This window comes from Sebastes umbrosus, chromosome 9 (genome assembly GCF_015220745.1).
Source record: "Sebastes umbrosus isolate fSebUmb1 chromosome 9, fSebUmb1.pri, whole genome shotgun sequence".
In the NCBI taxonomy this organism is placed as follows: Eukaryota; Metazoa; Chordata; class Actinopteri; order Perciformes; family Sebastidae; genus Sebastes; species Sebastes umbrosus.
In genome coordinates this window covers 7,396,145-7,417,503 of record NC_051277.1, presented here as the reverse complement: position 1 = coordinate 7,417,503, position 21,359 = coordinate 7,396,145, and the positions used below count along the sequence as shown (strand labels likewise).

General features: G+C 39.3%; 2 protein-coding genes across 3 annotated transcripts; both read left to right on the top strand.

Moving 5' to 3' along the window:
• Positions 1–150: 150 nt before the first annotated feature.
• mcm7 (minichromosome maintenance complex component 7) lies at positions 151–13,711 on the top strand. Of its 2 annotated transcripts, none has more exons than XM_037780930.1 (15): positions 151–362; positions 5,425–5,504; positions 5,977–6,141; positions 6,322–6,446; positions 6,537–6,717; positions 6,803–6,940; positions 7,286–7,435; positions 7,573–7,687; positions 7,827–7,958; positions 8,194–8,277; positions 8,586–8,797; positions 9,658–9,923; positions 10,033–10,201; positions 11,979–12,088; positions 13,078–13,711. In XM_037780930.1, exons 1-15 carry the CDS (start codon positions 332–334, stop codon positions 13,301–13,303), a joined length of 2,184 nt encoding a protein of 727 aa, XP_037636858.1. In that variant the 5' UTR covers positions 151–331; the 3' UTR covers positions 13,304–13,711. The 2 variants fall into 2 exon arrangements, with proteins under 2 accessions (XP_037636858.1, XP_037636859.1); XM_037780931.1 differs by lacking the exon at positions 151–362 and adding an exon at positions 3,935–4,014.
• A 2,610-nt stretch (positions 13,712–16,321) lies between these two features.
• On the top strand, positions 16,322–18,253 carry LOC119494619 (formin-like protein 14). The gene is made up of 3 exons (XM_037780631.1): positions 16,322–16,479; positions 16,563–16,723; positions 17,158–18,253. Exons 1-3 carry the CDS (start codon positions 16,383–16,385, stop codon positions 17,962–17,964), a joined length of 1,065 nt encoding a protein of 354 aa, XP_037636559.1. The 5' UTR covers positions 16,322–16,382; the 3' UTR covers positions 17,965–18,253.
• The last annotated feature ends 3,106 nt before the right edge of the window (positions 18,254–21,359 follow it).

Here is a 21,359-nt window from a genome sequence, read left to right as displayed (position 1 = left end):
TGCTGTATGAAATCCAATCACAGACTTTCGCGCCAATTCTGACTAACAGGGCGGAAGTTTGTGGAGTCACGTGACACCACAACTTTCGCGCCACCACGAAGTCCCGCCTCCCCGCTGTGGAAAGACGCGACCTGATTGGCTGCTGCAGACGTCACACTCGCGCCACTTCTTTTCACCGCGCGAACTGGAGGAGAAGCACACGCTGCTTAGTGAATGAAACTAGTCTCTCTCTAGTGATAGAGAAGTGATTAAACCGGGAATTTAAACTGTATTTTGGTACCTTTTTAAGGAGTTTGTAATCGAGTTATATCTCAGCTGAGGGTCTGCAGTCATGTCTCGTAAGGATTATGCAGCAGAGAAAGGTAAGAGATTAACTTACTCACAATAACAGCATGGCAGCAACAGGTTGGCCTTAAAGTACTACACTTTTTAACTAAATGCGTTCTCTATAATGCTGTTTTTGGAAACTTAACGGTTTATATCATGCAGTGTATTTGCTATAAATCAGCTAATCTAAACAATCTTAATTGTGCAGAATCGTTGCAAAATAGTCACTCATCTGATAACTTTACCTCCTCTCTGCACTAACTTACATTCATTAGATCACACCCCATGCATGTTAGTATGCATGTCTAATGTATAGTTTAATAAACATGTGATGTACATTTTTTTAAACTAAATGCAGCAGAGAAAGGTAAGAAAGGTTCACAATAACAGCATGGCTGGCAGCAACAGGTTGGTCTAAATTACTACACTTTTTTTAACTAAATGCATTCTCTATAATGCTGTTTTTGGAAACTTGACGGTTTATTATATCATGCAGTGTATTTACTATAAAGTCAGCTAATCTAAACAATCTTAATTCATTGTGTTTGTGCAGTAAACGTTGCAAAATATTCCCTCATCTGATAACTTTACCTCGTCTCTGCACTAACTTCATTAGACCACAGCCCTAGTTGGAGTTATGTATGTTGGTGTGCATGTCTAATGTATACTTTAATAAACATGTGATGTACACTTTGAAAGTTGCACACACTTTTACTATGAACGTTGTTGAACTTGTTAGTAACTGGTTAAGCTTGTGAATGCACAGTGACCCGGATGGAACCGTTTTAAACAAAGGAGCAGACGCCACTGTGCAAAGTGTATTTGCCATAAAGTCAGCTAATCTAAACAATCAATGTGTTTGTGCAGAAACCTTGCAAAATGTTCACTCATCTGATAACTTGACCTCCTCTCTGCACTAACTTCCATTAGACCACAGCACACTGGGAGGTATGCATGTTAGTGTGCATGTCTAACATATAGTTCAATAAACATGTGATGTAACCTTTTTAAACTAAATGCATCTTCTATAATGCTGTTTTGGAACCTTACAGGTTTGTATCATGCAGTGTATTTACTATAAAGTCATCTAATCTAAACAATTCAGTGTTTGTGCAGAAAACGTTGCAAAATATTCACTCATCTCATAGCTTTACCTCCTCTCTGCACTAACTTTCATTAGACCACAGCCCTAGGAGTTAGTATGCATGTCTAATGTATAGTTTAATAAACACTGATGTACACTTTTAAAGTCAGCTAATTTAAACAATCATTGTGTTTGTACAAACGTTGCAAAATATTCCCTCATCTGATGACTTTACCTGCTCTCTGCACTAACTTTCATTATACCACAGCCCTAGTTGGAGATATGCATGTTAGTGTGCATGTCTAATGTATAGTTAAATAAACATGTGATGTACACTTTTGAAGTTGCACAAACTTTTATTATGAACGTTGTTGAACTTGTTAGTAACTGGTTAAGCTTGTGAATGCACAGTGACCCGGATGGAACCGTTTTAAACAAAGGAGAAGGCAGTAACGTTGCAAAATAGTCCCTCATCTGATAACTGTACCTCCTCGTTTCCCCCTCTGCACTAACTTAACGTTTATTAAAACCACAGTCCTGGGAGTTTTAGTTGTGAGATGTATACTTTGATGAACTTTTATTATGATTGTTGATGAACTTGTTAGTAACTGCTTATTAAGCAGTCTCTCAGTGTAGCTTGTGAATGCGCAGTGACCCGGATGGAACCGTTTTAAACAAAGGAGCAGGCGCCACTGTGTGTTCAAGCACATGTCCCACAGTAACTTAGCAAGTTAATGAAGACGGGGCGGAATTTAATAGCAAAAACAGTAATATTTATGTTAGAAAGTTGACATCACATGTTATTCTTCTATGTGCAACTTTAGGATTTCAACTTACAAAAGCACAATCTCGCAATAACGTTGAAGAATGATCGCAACGTTGAGCATTCACAAACGTTTATGGCGGTTAGCTCAGATAACGTTATTAGAATATGACAGATTAAACGTTCAAACGGTCTGTTATTCTCACGTTAAGGGCTTCTAGTTTTATCAAGTTACCCTTGTTTCTCAACGAGGAAACAGCACAATACAACCAAATAACACCAATTCATTTACATAAAAAGTGGCATTCGGCAATGTTTTAACTTATCAATATCAACAAAGCCCTTATTAAACACTAGTTTCAGACATCTTAAGAGATCAAGACATTCTTCCATTATAACCGTCCACTAACTGCTGCTAGCTTTCTGAGCTACGTTAGCATGCTAACCAGTTAGCTAGCCGTGCATTAAATGTACTGACGGTTTTAACACAATGCCAGTCGGCTTGTTGGCCCTGTGCCTTGCTAAAGGGCACTGTGAAAGGCTGGTTTATGTGGGGGTTTGACTCCATAGCGCTTTTGGACTCACTTTATGTCGATGTTATACAAACAAACACACGAAAAATGTGCTAACAATAACGTTATAAGCAACCCAACGGCTATTTTTTTTTTTAAAAATAAAACGGTCATAGCAACATTCCAAATATCCGTTGATGACTTGTAAAGGGCCTTTTGAATTTCATGTAATTAACTGTGCCTTGCTAAAGGGCACTTTGAAAGAGGCTGGTTTGACTCCATGGCGTTTTTGGACTCATTTATGTCGATATTATAAAAGCAAACAAACGAAAATGTGTTGAATTCAAGCTAACAATAACGTTACATGCACCCCAACGGCTAATTTTAAACGGTCATAGCAATATTCCAAATATCCGTTGATGACTTTGTAACCGAGCATGACCAACCGTTACCTTTCAATTACAGTTAATTAACTAATATGGCTTTATAACAATGCATTTTATTATTTATTTTTTTGCCTTAAACTTCAAACCAGAAACAATAACAATAACCTGAGCCATCTTCTAAGTTAGAAGTTTTACTTTTGAGTGTATCAACCGCCGGAAACTGTCAGTTTTAACCGTTAGGTCACCAACCTCTAACCGCTTTAGTGATTATGTTAATGATGATGGAGCTAACCGCGGGGTCAGCAACCTTTAATATCAAGACATTTTAGGCACACAAAAAATAAATTTAGCATTGTGATGAAGGTAACAGAGTTTATAGTCTTAGTATATAATATATAAGTCTAATGCAGTGAGGGACCAAGAGCAAATGTACTGAAAAAAAGTCGGAGATTTACAGAAAATAGTCCTAATATTATGAGAAAGTCATAACGACGAGAATAAAAGAAAATAACACATAAAATTAGTACTTTATAATATTACGACTTTATTCTCATAATATTATGAATTTATTCCCGAAATCTCAGATTTATTTTTTCCCTCAAAGTGGCTCTAATATTCCGTCGTTAAACATTAGACCTACAACAATGATAAATGAAAACAGTAATTCATTTCCATGTTTATAGATCCACAGAGAGCCACTGGAGAGGAGCTAAAGAGCCGCCGGTTGCTAAGAGACACCTGCTCTGACCTAAAGCTACCGTTAGAAGATGGCCGGTTTGAAAACAACAGCCAGGACTACTTTTAATCTCGGAGGGAGAGGGAGGGGGGTCGCGGAGGGATACTTGAGAGTGACGAGGCACAAAAGCCATGTGCTGCTTTGTTTACAATAACATCCTCGAACAGAGAAATAATAAGCTGCACATTTTCTGCCACAGCGTCAAAGTAAGTGGAGTATTTTAACCATCGTGCTGGTAAAAGTTTAGTTTATTGTATGGTGGAGTTAAATATAGTTAGTAGTTGTGGCTGTTTGGAGAAGAAGTGAGGGATGTTTTCTCTCAAAGAAAAAAAAATGGACACTGAACTGAGCGCGCCTGTTGTTGTATTTACATTCTTATCCTGAAGCTGTAGCTGCTGCTCGGTTATTTCACTATAAAGCTGTGATTGTGCTACACTAGATGGGGATTTGATTCATGTAGTTACATCAGAGGCAGTTTGTGCTTTACTGTAGGTGAATAGTGACTCATCGAGATTACAGGATGTTACTCAACAAAGGGGGTCGATGCAGGACAACAAACAGCTCCCAGTGTTCTAGGCCCACTGCTGCTGGTGTTGTTTTTAAACTCAGAAAAGCAGCTTTAATATTTAAACAAAAGATAACATCAGTAAAAAAATATTTATTTTGTGTGAATATATATATATATATATATATATATAGTGAACAAACAATCTTTTATTTTTATTTATTTTTTATTTGCACATATATGTAATAATACATTTATTTATATTCAAGATTCAAGATGTTTATTGTCACGCCAGTTATACAGGTACAATCGTGTGAAATGCTTTTTGCTGGGAAGCTCCATTAAAATAATAAGTTATATTACAATTATAAAAGGCAATACTTTGTACAAGGGCATATTAAGAACATATACATTAAGAACATATATAGCACTTCTTAAAACAGATGTTACAAAGTGCTTCACAAGACAATAAAAGCAGATAAATAAAGTAAAAGATATGGTAACTGCTAAAACAGAACATCGCAGAACATTTCAATAATAATAATAGAAGTGGTAAAATGGTAGGACATAAAACTGCACAAAATCCAGTTAATGAAAACAAGAAATGTGTCAGGAGAGGTCAAGAAGCCACAGGCTTATACAAGGGCTTATACTCCAACCCCAGGAGACAAAACAAAAACAATAACAAAAAAGGAAGAAAGATCTAAACTAATGTAATTTTAAAAGTTAAACAACAACAAGAAGTACACGAAATGGGCAGAATCACCTAACCAAACAGTGGAAAACAATCCAATAAAAACAATGAAATACATACAAAAAACAGTACAGAAGAAAAGAAAATATATCTAAACATATCAAAAGATAATTAGACATCATGAATTAAATGTGATGATAGTTTCCTTTTTAAAATGTTCTAAGGATAACGAGCTCTTGATAACGTGTATTTTGGTGTTCCATATTTGTACACCACGATATCTGAGGGAGTACCGGCCATGTTTTGTTTTGTAAAAAGGCAGGCAGTAATCTCCACCTACTGTCTGCTGCATGTGGCCTGTCTTTTTGTTTTTCTGTTGTGAGATAATAATGCTGAAGGTGTTTGTTTGTTTTACAGACAAATGCAAAAAGTTCCTGCAGGAGTTTTACACCGAGGATGACAACGGGAAGAAGCAGTTCAAATATGGAGCTCAGCTTGTAAGTATAGTGAACAGGTTTAGCTTTTAGAGGTGGCTGTTTGGCCTCGACTGAAAGATGATATTGACATTATCACACTAAACTGAATAAATACGATGAAGTGCTGATGAGTGGTAGGGTATTTATATTAGATTGGTCAATTTAAAAAAACAAAAATATAGATATAGATGGATGTACTTTATTGATCCCAAATTGGGAAATTCTTGTTACAACAGCAGATTATCAAGGCAATGCACCAGAACAGTAAATAAAATATGTTATATATATTATAAATTCTCTCGATGTTCTTAAAATAATTGCTTAATACAAGATAGAAAAAGTCCTCACTGATTGTAAAATGTGGAGGCCAGTGCACTGTTTTAACACATTATAAATCTGCATTTGTCAAGTGTAGAGGCGTTATTGAGCGGTATCTGTGTAGACAAGGTCGTGTAATTAAGTGGCTCGTCTAATTACTTGTGTGTGCGTACAGGTGGCGCTGGCCCACAGGGAGCAGGTGTCTTTCTTTGTGGAGCTGGACGATGTGGCCGAGGAAGACCCCGAGCTGGTTGAGAGCATCTGTGAGAATGCCAAGCGCTACATGGACCTGGTCGCTGACGCCGTCCACGAGTTGCTGCCAGAATACAGAGAAAGAGATGTACGTGTATATGCACAGTCGATCCTGTATGGGTTTTATATAAAGTTGAAGCATTTTGATTAGACCAGCTGTCATAAATAGACGGTACAACAATCAAGTCACAGTATCTGACAATCAAATAGTTCAATGTATCTGTGAAATACCTATTTATTAAAATGGAAATGCTTTTATTGTAACCAGGTTGTGGCCAAGGATTCTTTGGACGTGTACATTGAGCACAGGCTGATGATGGAACAGAGGGGTCGCGACCCTGCAGACACCCGGGACGCTCGTAACCAATACCCACCTGAGCTCATGAGGAGATTGTAAGTTGAATTTTTATCAACATATTTGAGCTATTACAGCAGTTTGGGTACTTATTGTTGTCTCTTTTTGTCCTCCCTTTTTTTCCACAGTGAGCTGTACTTTAAGCCTCCCACCACGAATAAACCCAAAGTGGTGCGTGACGTACGAGCGGACAGCATCGGGAATCTGGTGACGGTGCGAGGAATAGTGACTCGTGCCACTGAAGTCAAACCAATGATGGCTGTCGCTACGTACACGTGTGACCAGTGTGGTGCTGAGACTTATCAACCAGTAAGATTGTTTTTTGTGATATCGTTATATCCTGTGATAATACATGTCCCTCAGGTGTCCCTCACAAAGTCTCTTTGTCCTTCAGATCCAGTCTCCCACCTTCATGCCCCTCGTCATGTGTCCCAGCCAAGAGTGCGTCACCAATAAATCTGGAGGTCGACTCTACCTGCAGACCAGAGGATCCAAATTTGTCAAGTTCCAGGAGCTTCGTATTCAGGAACATGTAAGGAACTATATACAGTAAAATGCTCACTCACTGTTGCCATAAGTTGTTACCATGTTTTGTGATTAGCTGTCGATCGATTACAATATTTAATCAGTCAAGGGACCCCTTTGAGTTTTCCTCTCTTCCTCGACAAGCTAGTATGACATGGTTGGTACCAATGGATTCCTTAGGTTTTCTAGTTTTACATGATGCTAGTATCTCCACTCTAGCTTTAAAATTGAGACTGCTACAACCAAAGAAATGCAAGTTGCGTTAATGTGTTATCGCGTTCACTTTGACAGCTCTAGTTGTGATCTTAGCACGTTTCCATTTCCTCATGAGTTTCTTCTGTTTGCCCCACAGAGTGACCAGGTGCCCGTCGGAAATATTCCAAGGAGCATGTCGATTTACGCCCGCGGAGAAAACACACGTCTTGCTCAGCCAGGAGACCATGTCGCCATCACCGGAGTCTTCCTCCCTCTTCTGCGCACTGGCTTCAGACAGGCTACTCAGGTATGTGCAGTATGAGGCTTTTAACCTGAATTTAGAATTTGTCTGTTTTTAACCCACTTTTGATCCCTCCTTTCAATGTCAGTATGTAAGTAATCTAACATGCATCCTATCCTGACTTGTTTTTTTGGTAATTTCAGGGTCTTCTATCAGAAACTTACCTGGAGGCTCACAGCATCACACTCATGAACAAGACGGAGGACGATGAGCTCGGCAACGAGGATCTGACTGATGAGGAGCTGCGCGGCATCACAGGTTGGAGTCTTAGTGTGTGTGAGATGGCTGAACTTCAGTAAAATCAGACTGTAGTAACAAACATGAATGCAAAACCTGACATTGCTGATCATTTTCTCGCTCTTGAAGTAACTGAAGTGATTTGTATTTTCTGTTACAGAGGAAGGGTTTTATGAGAAACTAGCTGGCTCAATAGCACCAGAGATCTATGGACATGAAGATGTAAAGAAGGCTCTGCTCCTGCTGCTGGTTGGAGGGGTGCAACAGGCACCTAAAGGCATGAAAATCAGAGGTGAGCACCGATCGAAGTGTCCCAGTAGCAAATCATAATGCAGCAATACAAAGAGGTCATGCTCTTTATTGCATCCCCTTCTTGTTAGGTTATTCACATTGATAATTCCATTCATATCACCAACCTCTGTCTCCCATCTATGTGTGGAACATTTCTCAAAAACAAAGCATTTGCCTTTTATGAAATTTTTGTACTAACAGCGCCGCTCTTCCTGTTTTGGCTTCTCTCCCTTAAGGCACCATAAACATCTGCCTGATGGGAGACCCTGGAGTCGCCAAGTCCCAGCTGCTGTCCTACATTGACCGTTTGGCTCCTCGAAGTGAGTACAGTCCTGTTTGTCAGAGTAACTGTCCTGTATCTGGTTTAATATTTTATCCAGTAAGGCATTAAGGCTTACGTTGTAAAATATTAACTTTTGATGTGATTGTCTGACCAGAGAAGAGTAAAGGCTGTTTTTTTATGCCACTCTACTTTTTCATACTTTGTTGGTTTTTAATCATTCTCCTCTCCACCTGATGTCAGCCTCTGAATGTCTTTAGTTTGCAATTTTAAAAATAAAATACACACCACTGCCATTTCATCCAAGTTTGCTCACTTTCTCTTGTTCCCCTCCTCTCTGGGTTTCAGGCCAGTACACAACAGGTCGCGGTTCATCTGGTGTCGGTCTGACTGCGGCAGTGATGCGTGACCCCGTGACTGGAGAAATGACCCTGGAAGGCGGAGCCTTGGTGCTGGCCGACCAGGGCGTCTGTTGTATTGATGAGTTTGACAAGATGGCTGACGCTGACCGCACAGCCATCCACGAGGTGATGGAACAGCAGACCATCTCCATCGCTAAGGTAAAGACAACGACACTGGTGGCTTAATTAGGTGTGATATTCAAATCTAACGTGTCACATCTTGACCAGGGTTAGGAATAGTAAACTAAAATAAGCAGTGAAAGATATTTTTAGTAAACTAAATAAATACTAAATTCTTAAAAAAAAAACTATATTTCCTGGTTAAAAACTAATAAAAATTACCGTAAATTAATTTCAGTGTTTTTTAGCTATAATATATTAGGGCTGGGCGATATGGAGAAAATCAAATATCACAACATTTTGACATCGATATCGGTATTGCAACGATATTATAGAGTTGACTATTGGTACTTTTACAAAATATTTACACAATGAGATTTTTAATATATAATCTGTAATGTGGATGTAGATGAGTGGGTAAAGGCAAATAACAAAACAGCTAGAGCAGCCTAGTAAGTACAGAAAAGGACATCTGTTTACTGTAATGAAGCCTTTAAAACTAAGAAAAGACAACACTTGTCATATTACGATATCCAAAATCTAACATAATATCTAATCTCATATCACAATAATCGGTATAAGAACAATATATTTCCCAGCCCTATAATATATCTTTACAGAAAAAAAAGAATCAGCATGAATTTCTGTCAACTCTCGTGATATAAAGTGACAGAAATTGAATGGACTTGGCATTTTAGGAGATGGTGCTATGTCGCAATTATTTCACATCTGACCCTAAAGTAGTGCGAAGATTAAACATTATGGCCGTTCCTATACAGTTCTCCAACCATGTACCTTTCTGAAAAACTAAACTAAAACTAGTAAAAGCTCTCTGAAACTTAAAACAACTGAAAATTCAATGCCTTGATCTCGACTAATGTTTTTTTGCTCCTTTCCAGGCCGGCATCATGACGTCCCTCAACGCCCGTTGCTCTATTCTCGCTGCAGCCAACCCCGCCTACGGCCGCTACAATCCCCGGAAGACCATTGAGCAGAACATTCAGCTGCCAGCTGCTCTGCTCTCCCGTTTCGACCTGCTTTGGCTGATCCAGGACAAGCCGGACGCCGAATCTGACCTGCGTCTGGCCCAGCACATCACCTACGTCCACCAGCACCTCCGCCAGCCGCCCACTCACTTCACCCCCATCGACATGAAGCTGATGAGGTGATGACCTGCATTACATTTCTAAATGTTAAACCACTAGTGTCAAACCTACCAGCTATGTACTGGGCCATATAGTTTAACAAAAATAATGAACTGTAAATCCCTTCAGGCGTTACATCGCTGTGTGTAAGAAGCGGCAGCCCGTTGTCCCCGAGTCGCTGGCTGATTACATCACCGCTGCTTACGTAGAGATGAGGAAAGAGGCCAGAGTCAGCAAAGACACCACCTTCACCTCCGCCCGAACCCTCCTCTCCATCCTCCGTCTGTCCACTGCCCTGGTGAGAACTACACCTCAGTGAGCCGTGGGTGGCGGGAAACTTTCACAGACTGCTTGCAATAATTGAAACTGCACAGGATTGTATAATTTTGTCACTATAAGATAAACTTCATTTAAATATTATCTTTATAAACATTGCAGACCTTACTGGTACCATTAAATAAAAACTTAATTACAGACACAGGGTTCAGATAAAAAACAATGCATTACATATATCCTAATAATTTACTTACAAAAGCACAATAAAAACTCAGGGTTTAATAATAATATACATCCGTGTCCTACAAAGAGACAACTGTACTGATGTCTCCACAGCTGGGATTGGTAGCGTGTAGTACTAAACCTGATGTTTGATGAGGCCAAGAGGATTTCATAGTCGGTGTCATTAATTCCGCAAATATTTTTTAATATTGATTTAATAATAAAAAAATAAATAAGCATAATAAAAAACAATTAAAAAGAATAAATAATAAAAATAAAAACAAATTAAATAATTAATTTCACTTGCACTAGACCATCGAGGTCCCTTCAGCAATATTCTCATAGCATCATTAGAAGCTACTTGAAGTTTCTGTAAGCTTGCTTTTCTGTAGTTTGACCACAAATGTGCAGTATAGAGTGGTGTATAATATGACATATATAACGTAAGAGAATATTTGCTTGTGCATACATTATGCGGCATTGCCTATAAAATATCATACATCAAACATCCATGTCATTTGTTCTGTAATAAATGTTCAAGATATTTTACACTAAGATACATTTGAAAGGTGCCACATAAAAATCATGGGGGTAAAATTTTATTGAAGTTGTTAATGTGAGTTATTATATAAAGTGTGATCATCATCCTTGTGTGTCTTCATCAGTAGTCCAGTGTGTGATAAAGTGCTTACAGTGCAGGTAGTGATGATAACCTGGCCTACCGCAATGTGAGCACTTCTTTCCCACGCTGGACAAAAGATCTCCAGACTGCCAAACGCCTGGGACATTAGTCATCAATCCTCATCATGATTCAGCAAAAACAAATCAGATAAATATATACATGTATTTTTTTAAGAATGTATTCTGTTCTTGGCCTTCTGGAAAGGCATCTATAGAAGAGATTTTGTGTGTTTTGTTGGCCTCTGGGTGTCAAAAGTGCTGTTTGTGCAGGTAGCAGTCATCCACCTACTGCAAAACCAGCACTTCAGGCAGACAGGTTGGCGATGTGCTGCACTCAGATGTCCACAAGGGGGCGCACTGCAACCACTCCTGTGTGAAAGAGTTGTAGTACTGGAGGAAGAATGAAGGATGTTTATATTTGTACCACACCTGCACATCGACTGCGTTTGTTCAGATATAATATCTGGATAATCCTCATGAGCGAGCTACAGAAAAAAAAGGGTTTGTCTGATCCTGGCCAGCTTTGCAGGGTGGGCAGTCAGCCTGTGTGCGTTTGGTGCAGCTGTGCAAACCCATGCAAAACTGACCATGGCCAGAACCGTCACCACTATGAAGATCAAGTCTTTATATATAGAACTAAGTATTCAGTTCCTTTTTAGCATTTTTTGTTTGGTGTTTTAATGTCAACCTGTAGAGAGACTAGCTGGTGTTGAGAGGCGGAGACTTGGGCAATTGCCGGCCATCCCAAAGGGCATTGCACTTGTCTCGGTCTGACAGTGCCGGCACAGCGCAGCCTTCGTAATCAGACAGATCTGCTGTCAAACTAAATGTACACACATACTTTGTCATAATTCCATCTCAGTCACAATCCTCACTCTTTTGTTGCTTCTCGTTAGGCTCGCCTTCGCCTGATGGAGACCGTGGAGAAGGAAGATGTCAACGAGGCAATGAGACTGATGGAGATGTCGAAGGATTCACTACAAGCCGACAAGTCCAACACCACCAGGTTAGTGTTGACGCTTTCTTAGTGATTGCGTTCGTTTAGTTGCAACTTCACGTAACATGCGCAACCAGATGTTGTCCGACTCAGAATCCCCTTTATGAGTTTCTCATAACGCCCGTAACGGTAGCTGCATGTCCTGGAGGAAGCTGTAAAACGTCTCTGGATTTTTATGGAGCGCTCTTCACACGGGAGCATGTTCACTGAGGCCGGCGTTCAGACTAGTGGCGTTCTGTTCTTGGTGCTTTTAAACTTCCAGGAGGCTTTTTACAACAATGTGTGAGGGAGGAGAAACAGGTTTCTTTTTAAAATGTCATCAGATTGACAAATAAGTACTTTTGACATCTAAAGCTAATAAAATAAAATAAAAAAAAATTCCTTTAAAGGAATAGTACAAATTATACTTGTTTGCTTTCTCACTGAATGAACATTGATATCGCATTCATGCCTTCATATTGAGAATGAAGTAGGAGGCAGGAGATAGTTAGCTTAGCATAAAGACTGGAAATTGCTAGCCTTACTCGTTCCAAATGTAACAAAATCACTTACCAACCCCTCAAAAGTTAACCTATGTTAACATGTTATATCTTTTGTTTAATTTTCATTTTCATTGATAAGCATATTAAAATGATTATGGTGTAATTTTTGAGATGAATTGTACAAAACAAAGATGTTTTCTTAAGTCTGTAGAATATGATGTGTAGACCAGGAAATCTCTGCAGGACCACAATACTTAATTTAAAATGGTATTTTGACACATTTCACCTTTAGCAAATACTGTGACTTCTGCAATTTGAAAATTGCAGTAGGCCATATTGCGATTTAATAAAATTTAAATTAATTGTGCAGCCATAATAGCTATCTTGTCTGTAGTGAAGTGTATTTTGCATAAAGTGTCAAAATATTCCTTTCAGAAAATAATATTCATCTTTTAAACACTTGCTTGATCTTAAACTCAACATCAACCACAAACGCATTTTCCATTTTCTGTTCAGGACTCAGCGTCCGGCCGACGTCATCTTCTCTCTGGTGCGTGAGCTCTCGACAGAAGGCGTGGCAGGCCGCGGTGGAGCCGGCGGGGTGGTTCGCATGGCTGAAGCAGAACAGCGTTGCGTCACTCGTGGTTACACCCCCGCCCAGTTCCAGGAGGCGCTGGAGGAGTACGAGGAGCTGAACGTGTGGCAGGTCAACCAGGCTCGCAGCCGCATCACTTTTGTCTGAAGAAACCTGGGACACGTCTTCATGCACGCTGTGTTTCAGACACCTGCGGGGAAAACTCTTTATTGTGGGCTTCTACAGACTTATATTGGCGCTTTTGTAACAAGTCAAGCAGAACCTGGACACTTTTTAAGCACGACTATTTTGCAAGAATCCCTGCTGTTGGAGATCCATAGTTTGTTTTGTTTGTTTTATGTTAAGATTCCTGTTCACCAGTAAATCTCTTGTAAATATGTATGTCAGAATTTGGGATTGTGTAGCGTCTGCAGTTTAGAGCTAAAAGCTTCCAGTTTCTTTGACATGGAGCATTTCTGTACAGTTTATACACATTAGTGCAAATCAGGCAAAATAAATTAACGTTGAGCCTTGTGTTGTGGCAGATGGTTATAATAAATTGATGGTTCAATAAGATGCTTTTGTGTCGTTCATTTGGACTCCAGTGTGCCACAATCATCCCTGAACACCTGGAGCCTTCCTCAAACCACCCCTACACCCTCTCCCGACCCACTTCCACTCCATTTGCACATCTCCATGGACGGTCCGCCATATCAAGTGCCGTCCCAAACCAATTAGCAGGGAGTGCAAATGGGTTACAACAACCCTACAACAGCGATGCTGCATTCTGTACAAATGTAAGTTCGGTGCAACTTCCTGTGAAAACATAAACTAAGACATTTAATATTCTCATTCCAGCCCTGTCCTAAAATTTACGTTCCCATACAACTAAATTACATCCTCTATTATGTTTTGAAGGAAATGTATTTTGTCACGGATTGCGCTTGTCTTTTACCTATATACCTTTTGTTTCCAGAGGCGGTGAGTTGCGTCGGACGTCCCTGATTTGCATAAACTTTATGCAAATGAGGAGCCGGCGACAGGTGGAAACGTATTAATTTCTTGCGTTTTGGTTTTGTTTATAGGATGTTTTTTTTTTTTACTAAACCTAACCCAGTAGTTTTGTTGCGTTTTTGTTGTTTTGTTTCCCGGAGAAAATACGTTTTCCCTTAACACATGTTTTGGTTATGTAGTTTAGTAGTATGGGAATGTAATTTTGTGGGAGACAGGGTTGGTCATTCAGACGTTAACAAGTTAAATTGATTTTAGGATCAAATGTCTAGTGTAGAAAACAGTAGACGTGCTCATTTGATTGTAAAGTGTTGTATATTTATTTCCAGGGACTGTTGCAAAAAACGAAGCAGCGCTAAAAACGGTCTACAAAAAAAGAAGAAATGCCACCACAGAAGCAAAAGTTTAGTTTTTCTGTATATTGCATATTGTTTTTATTCCTAATACTGTTAAACTTTGCACACACCGCCTCCGCTCGATACGATAAGTTCATCTCAAAGCTAGCTACTATTTATACCTTTGGATGCTTCATTCAGCTGTAAGTGTGACTACAAACAGAGTTCACTCCGTCACAGAGTGGGGAGGGTTTGGTTTTGAGAAAGGCCCCTGTGTTTATTACTGCAGCAGCCATCTTGACATAATCACTGCTTTCAGTACATCCTTTAACAGCTTGTAAAACATGCGAACGTGCAGCGCTGCAACTAACCATTATTTTCATTATTGTTTGGTCTATAATTTGAAGTGTCCACAATTTCCTGAAAGCCCGAGGCTACGTCTTCAAATATGAATAATGGTTGTAGTTTAGGGCTGCAATGATTATTCTCACTGTTGATTCATTTTGAGATTGTTTCCTCCTGATTGATCGATAATTTAGTCCTAAAAATGCTGTGACAAGTTCCCACAGAACACGTTTTTAGCTTCAAATAGCTAGTTATGTCCGGCAAACAGTCTAAAACCCAAAGTCGTTTACGGTTACGTAAGACAAAGAAAAGCTGGAAATCTTCACAATGAAGTGGAAGGAAATAGGTTTATCATTTGTGACTGATTAGTGTATGATTAATTTTATTAAGATTAACTGATGAACCAAAAATGTTTACTGTAGTTGTTGCATACTCAGGACACTTTTATAATTCAGCTTCAGTCTAACTTTAAGGGCTTCAAATGTAACGCTGAACATGCCGAGACAGAGAAGAAGCCTCTGCGTTGCTCAGTGAGTTGATAACCGGCTTTCAGTCACTGATCTGTTAGAAAAGCAGGTGTTCTCTGGGTAAAAATAACAGCCTTTTGGGAGCCAACAGCGATTTAGAAATCTCTAACAACTGATTATAAATGTACATTGAAGGCCATGCGGGTTGTCATCTATGATTTTTATTGTCTTTTTGGGCTGAGATATTGTTAGTAGGCAGCATTTTTCCCCCACAGTTGCAGTTGTCCCAGCAGGTGATGCTTTCCTCCCAGACTTAATGGGGAGTTTCCATTTGAAGTCTGTTCTCTTTATGGCTTTGCTGCTAAAAGTGCAAGGGGCTTTTTATTCTTAATTGGCGCCCGGAGGCATCATATTAAACGAAAAAGAGAGGTGGGGAGCAGATTTTTTGTGTCAAAGTTGGTGGAGTCTTATTGGACGGGAGATAATGTTTCAGGGGGTCTGACACGGAGATCTGTATTTAATCCACTCGGCCCGGTTACTGCAGTGAAGACCGCTTCCTGAGCCAGGTGAGTAAAACATGATGATCTTTGTCATTTTTAGGCTTTGAAAGGGCTTTAATTTAACTAAAAACGGCATTTAATTCACTTAAATTGTATAACTTCATCTCCTGTAGCTGCTTTGTGTTATATTTCATATTTCAGTGTGTATTTAGTACCAAAGTACGACAATAAGTTTACCTGGAGATACTGTAAAACAGTCTTAAGAAATCTCTTCCTAATTTATCTTAGTACATTTAATTCTTGGGGAAAAGGCCTCAAATTCAGTACGAAAATCTAACGTGAAAAGGACCAAGAAGTTAACCCACTTACCCTTTAAAATGTTTATCTTTTAGTTTTAAATAGATTACAATTCTTACTGATTGATTTGGTGAGAACTGTACATTTTTTCCTAAATGATACTAATCTATTTTTTCCATGAATAACAGGGGTTCAAGATGATTTCTTCATTATGGTCGTTGGGGACGCTCTACTGTCTGATGTTGATCCCATGTGAGTTTTGGTTATTATTGTACTACTTTTTCCAACAAAAATGAATCAAAAACATAACCAGCATCTATTAAATGCTTCGTCTCCTCTCCCAGGCCTTCTGGAGGCCAAGTCTTTGTTAAACGACATCAAGCAGGAAGGTAAGATCTTAAATATCTTAATAAATAATTAAGAAGTTCTTTACCTTTTTTAAGTGACTGAGCTTCACTTCCTCTGTTAACAGAGATGGTGCCCGTCGGTAATGTTGGTATTGGCTCAGAGAAGGCAAACGGCTTCCTGAGTCACTCCAGACCGAAGCGTAACGTGGACCCCAGGTGGTACAGAGGAAACCCAGACTTCCAGTCTTACTACCGCTACTACAGCAGCATCGGACACACCGAGGGGGTGAGTGCCTGTAAACAGATGATACACATTGTTATTCTGGGAGACTCCAGTGGGAATAAAATGTCTAACTCTGGTGGTATGACTTTCAGAATAATTATAAAGCCGAAATGTATCCTAAAATAGAATCTACACTGAGTTAATCCAGTGATTCTGGACAGTCAATATCTTTAATTAATGCAACTTGTGATTGTTAGGTTGCAGCGGGCTCAGTTTTAAAGCTAGAGTGAAGATACTGGCATCATATGAAACTAGAAAACCTAAAGAATCCATTGTCCAACCATGTCATACTAGCTTGTCCATAAATAACGCACCAAATTTAGACAAACTTTTCACGAGGAAAAACTGTCATGGCCATTTTCAAAGGGGTCCCTTGACCTCTGACCTCAAGATATGTGAATGAAAATGATTAATGGCTCCTTAATCTTGTGTCTCAGCTCTATGAGATCGACAAGCTGCGGATGCTCTACCAGCAGATGAGGTACCTGGAGCAGACCTATGGCCCCGATGCCTCCTATTTCCAGAGCAAACTGGGAGTGCCGATGATCATGTGTGACCCAGCGACAGACAAGAAGTGCAAAGTGGCTGCTCCTCCTCCACCTCCGATGAAAGGAGTCCCGAACCCCAAAGAGTTCTTAGCGACCCCTCCTCCTCTCCCTCCCGCTCCGGCCATCTCCCAGGCTGACGTTCTCTTCCTGTGCAACAGGAAGGACCCCCTCTGTAAGCCCCACATCGTCTACCTGCCCAGCGGCTCCGTGCCCGTGCTCTGCGACCCCCGCTACCACCCCCACTGCACCCCCCAGAAAGCTCCGGCTGCATTTGCAGTGCCCCAACCTCCTCCACCTCCACCAAAGAAGTCCGCCCCACCTCCACCGCCACCTCCACCTCCAGCAGTCTACGTCAAGAAGTCTCTCCCGGCCCCCATTCGCACCTTCAAGGGCATGGAGTACGACTGCGACCCCTACTGGGACCCCGACTGCCTGATTGACCGCCCACCCAGGCCCATGAAGGGGAAGGTCATGGTCCCCCCGCCGCCACCCCCTCCTGTGGAGGAGGAAAAGGAAGAGGAACCAGTGCAGCAGCCAGCTCCCATTGCTCCCATCAAGAAGAAAGTAAGCCTCCACCCGTACTACTACCCCATGCCCTACAACCCCATGGATGATCTGTACGACCCGTCCCGCTTCCAGTACCCCGAGCCCGCCGTTGCTGCCGACGAGCCTGCAGAGTCAGGCCACAGTCAGTAAAACATCCAGGATGTGTTGGAGGAACGTTTTTTTTTTACTTTAAATGAAACAGACTTTGATTGAAATCATCTAAGTTGAATATTTTTAATATCTTGTAAATGTACCATCATGGATTACAACCTGTACTAAAGCATTGAAAAGTTGCAGCATTTGTTTAAGACGACTGTTAATATATAAATGTATTTACCATCATCACTGTCGGCGAGTAAAAAAAGCAGTTTTCAGTCAACACAAGCTTGTAATGCAAATGATTTTTGACTAATGAGATAATAAAAGTGTCACAAAACTATTTTTGGCTTTGAATATACTTTTAATACCTCTTTTACCCGACGTACCGAGCTAGGCTGAGCTCTGTGTTAAAACGCTACCTTTTAAAAACGTCATAAAATACTGTGGTGGTCTTAAGACGAGGCCTTAACGCTACTAAAACAACACTCCAAGTGTATTTGTTTGGCAATGATTTCAATATTTTAGTTACAAAATCAATGCACGCGAATTAGTATTTTTATATTGAATGTACATACTTTAATTTGGATTCTTTTTTTGTTATCTTATTTACATCGTTATTGATCTTATTTGTTATTATCTAAGCTTTACTCGATCATATTTCATTATTATAATGAAATATGCCAAATGGAGAGTGCGCCTGTTCCTAGCTTTACTAAAACCTATGTAGAATCTATGTGCTTTGTGTTACTTATATCTGCTTTGGCACAGATGTAGTCAAAGAGTTGCTGAATGAATTCAGTTGCATCTCTGTGGATAGCATCATTGCTATAATGGTGTTATCCACTGTCTAATATAGAAAACATTTTAGGCAAGGATAAAGTTGTAAATGCTTCCTTTGTTTCATCACAATTTACTCAGGCACAGTAACATTCACAGTGTTACTTACACTGAATTCTCTGAGGTCTTAGGTAGTTGTGGAGCTATTCTTGATGTATTTTGGGTATGTCTGTCTAGGTGAACTATACCTTCCAGCACTCTAAGGCTTAAGAGGTTAAAAAAAGCTGCAAGAAGACAGAAAGGAAAGATTCTCCCCAGTGCCACATGGCAGCTAGAAGCAGACTAGTAAAGTAGAAGTGCCAACTTGCAGGCGGGGGTCATTATGTCTGGTTCCGCTGTACATTTAATAACCATAAAAACTGCTGACTACTGTTAGACCTCCGACTCCGGAGCTATAACTCCCCCTGCTGTGTATGCCTGTCTGTTCAAACCTCCACAGGCGATCAACAGCAGGAACACAACTTCAAAAGACGAGCTAACTGCAAACACTCCTGACAATAAACCTGCATCTCACTTTCACGGGCTCGTTTCAAAGTGCAGCTCTGACATTTTTATGAGCTGTGTGTTGTGTACAGTTACTCTAATGTCTACCCTATTTAAGCTCAGAAAGAGGAGGAGTCAAAGTCCCATGAAAAATAATTCATGTACAGTGGAAAAAGAAAGGTAGCATAGAACATCATAGAAAGCATTCACTAGGCAATAACAACACAGTGTTAGACTGTCTGCTTAAAACTGTGATCATAACAAGTCTAATCTAGTTTAAATAATATATTTAATCGCGATTAAACTAGATTAATCGCAAATTAATCACACATTTTTTATCTGATCATAATGTACCTTAAAGGGAGATTTGTCAAATATTTAATACTCTTATCAACATGGGAGTGGGCAAATATGCTGCTTTATTTAAATGTATGTATATATTTATTATTGGAATTCAATCAACAACAACTTTTTTCTACATACTATGACTTTTTTTTCCACTTTTTTCAACATACTATAGTATGACTTTTTGTTGGCATACTATACTTTCACTTTTTTCTACACACTATACTATGACCTTTTTTTGTCACTATTTTTTGACATGCTAAACTATGACTTTTTTATCGACAAACTTTACTATGACATTTTTTTCGGCAAACAATTTGAAGTTTTTTTCACTTTTCACTTCTTTTTTTTGACATACTATACCATGACTTTTAATCGACATACTATACTATGACGTTTTTTTCACTTTTTTGACATACTATACTATGACTTGTTTTTCGACATACTATGGTATGACTTTTTTTGTATACTATACTGTGAGTTTTTTTTCACTTTTTTCGACATGCTATACTATGACTTGTTTTTCGACATACAATACTATTACGTTTTTTTTTCGACATACTATACCATAACTTTTTTTTCAACATATTGTACTATGATTTTTTTTGAGATGTACTATACTGACTTTTTTATACTCTTTTTTCGACATGTTATATTCTGATTTTTATTTTACTTTTTTTTTTCGACATACTATATTATGACCATTTTCTAAACATACTATACTATGAGTTTTTTTTGCTCTTTTTTCAACATACTATACAATCACTTTTTTTAGACATATTATACTATGAGTTCTTTTTACTCTGTTTTTCGACATTATACTATGACTTTTTTTCGAAATACTATAACTGTTTTCCAAAATACTATACTATAACTGTTTTCCAAAATAATATACTATGACTTTTTTCAATATACTATAATCTGACTACTTTACATAGTATACTATGACTCACTTACCTGTACAACATCCTGGATGAGTATGATTCCTCCCCGCTGACAGGAGACCTCCAGCCCACCTCGTCCTCTCAGCCCCCGTCTGGCCGCTCTCTGGTGCCCCCCTGCTCTGCAGCACTGTCCAGCTGCTCCACCAAGCCCTCCGGCCACCGTCTCTGCAGCAAACACCCATATGTCTATCATGTTATTGTTCATATTGGCACAAATGACACCACCAAGCAGCAGTATGACGCTTTAAAACATGCATTTTACCTTTCACCATATTTTCAAAACTTTAATCTTTTTTGGGAACGACATTACTTCTTTAGCAGAGACTGTATCCATCATAACTTCCATATGGCACTTTCAGCAAACATTTCCATGCAGTTACTACTGAACATCACCTGCACCACAACACCTGAATGTATGCTTTTAACAGAGACATGGTTAGATAATAGCTGCAGTGGAGCAGTTCTCATTGAAACAGCCAAAACCAAATTTTAAATGTCTCAAGTGTCAGCATAAAGAGTGATGGGGTATCTGCTATTTTCAGTTATACTGTACAATCCAATGCAAACAGATTTCACTTGGTGATTTTAATTCCTTTGAATGTCTCTGTACTGTGGTAAAAACCTCACCAAGCATTTCATTAGTTAGATACAGGTATGCAAACAGTGTACTTCTTTTAAACTTAAAATAAGAGAGTACACTTTCAGTTTACTTTTTATGCACTTATCAGAGATATACTTAACAAAAGTTTACAAAAAAATATACAAAGTATATACATATATATATATAAACCACTTACAGTGTTTCTCCCTGGTGTAGTAGAACTCTTTGTCATATGC

Bases quoted from the DNA above. Each gene is read 5' to 3' on its own strand.
- LOC119494619 (XM_037780631.1), top strand. From the start codon at position 16,383: ATGAATCAAAAACATAACCAGCATCTATTAAATGCTTCGTCTCCTCTC. The intron at 16,480-16,562 runs GTAAGATCTTAA...CTCTGTTAACAG, and splicing joins AAACGACATCAAGCAGGAAG to AGATGGTGCCCGTCGGTAAT. The intron at 16,724-17,157 runs GTGAGTGCCTGT...CTTGTGTCTCAG, and splicing joins GCATCGGACACACCGAGGGG to CTCTATGAGATCGACAAGCT.
- mcm7 (XM_037780930.1), top strand. From the start codon at position 332: ATGTCTCGTAAGGATTATGCAGCAGAGAAAG. The intron at 8,798-9,657 runs GTAAAGACAACG...GCTCCTTTCCAG, and splicing joins AGACCATCTCCATCGCTAAG to GCCGGCATCATGACGTCCCT. The intron at 10,202-11,978 runs GTGAGAACTACA...GCTTCTCGTTAG, and splicing joins TCCGTCTGTCCACTGCCCTG to GCTCGCCTTCGCCTGATGGA.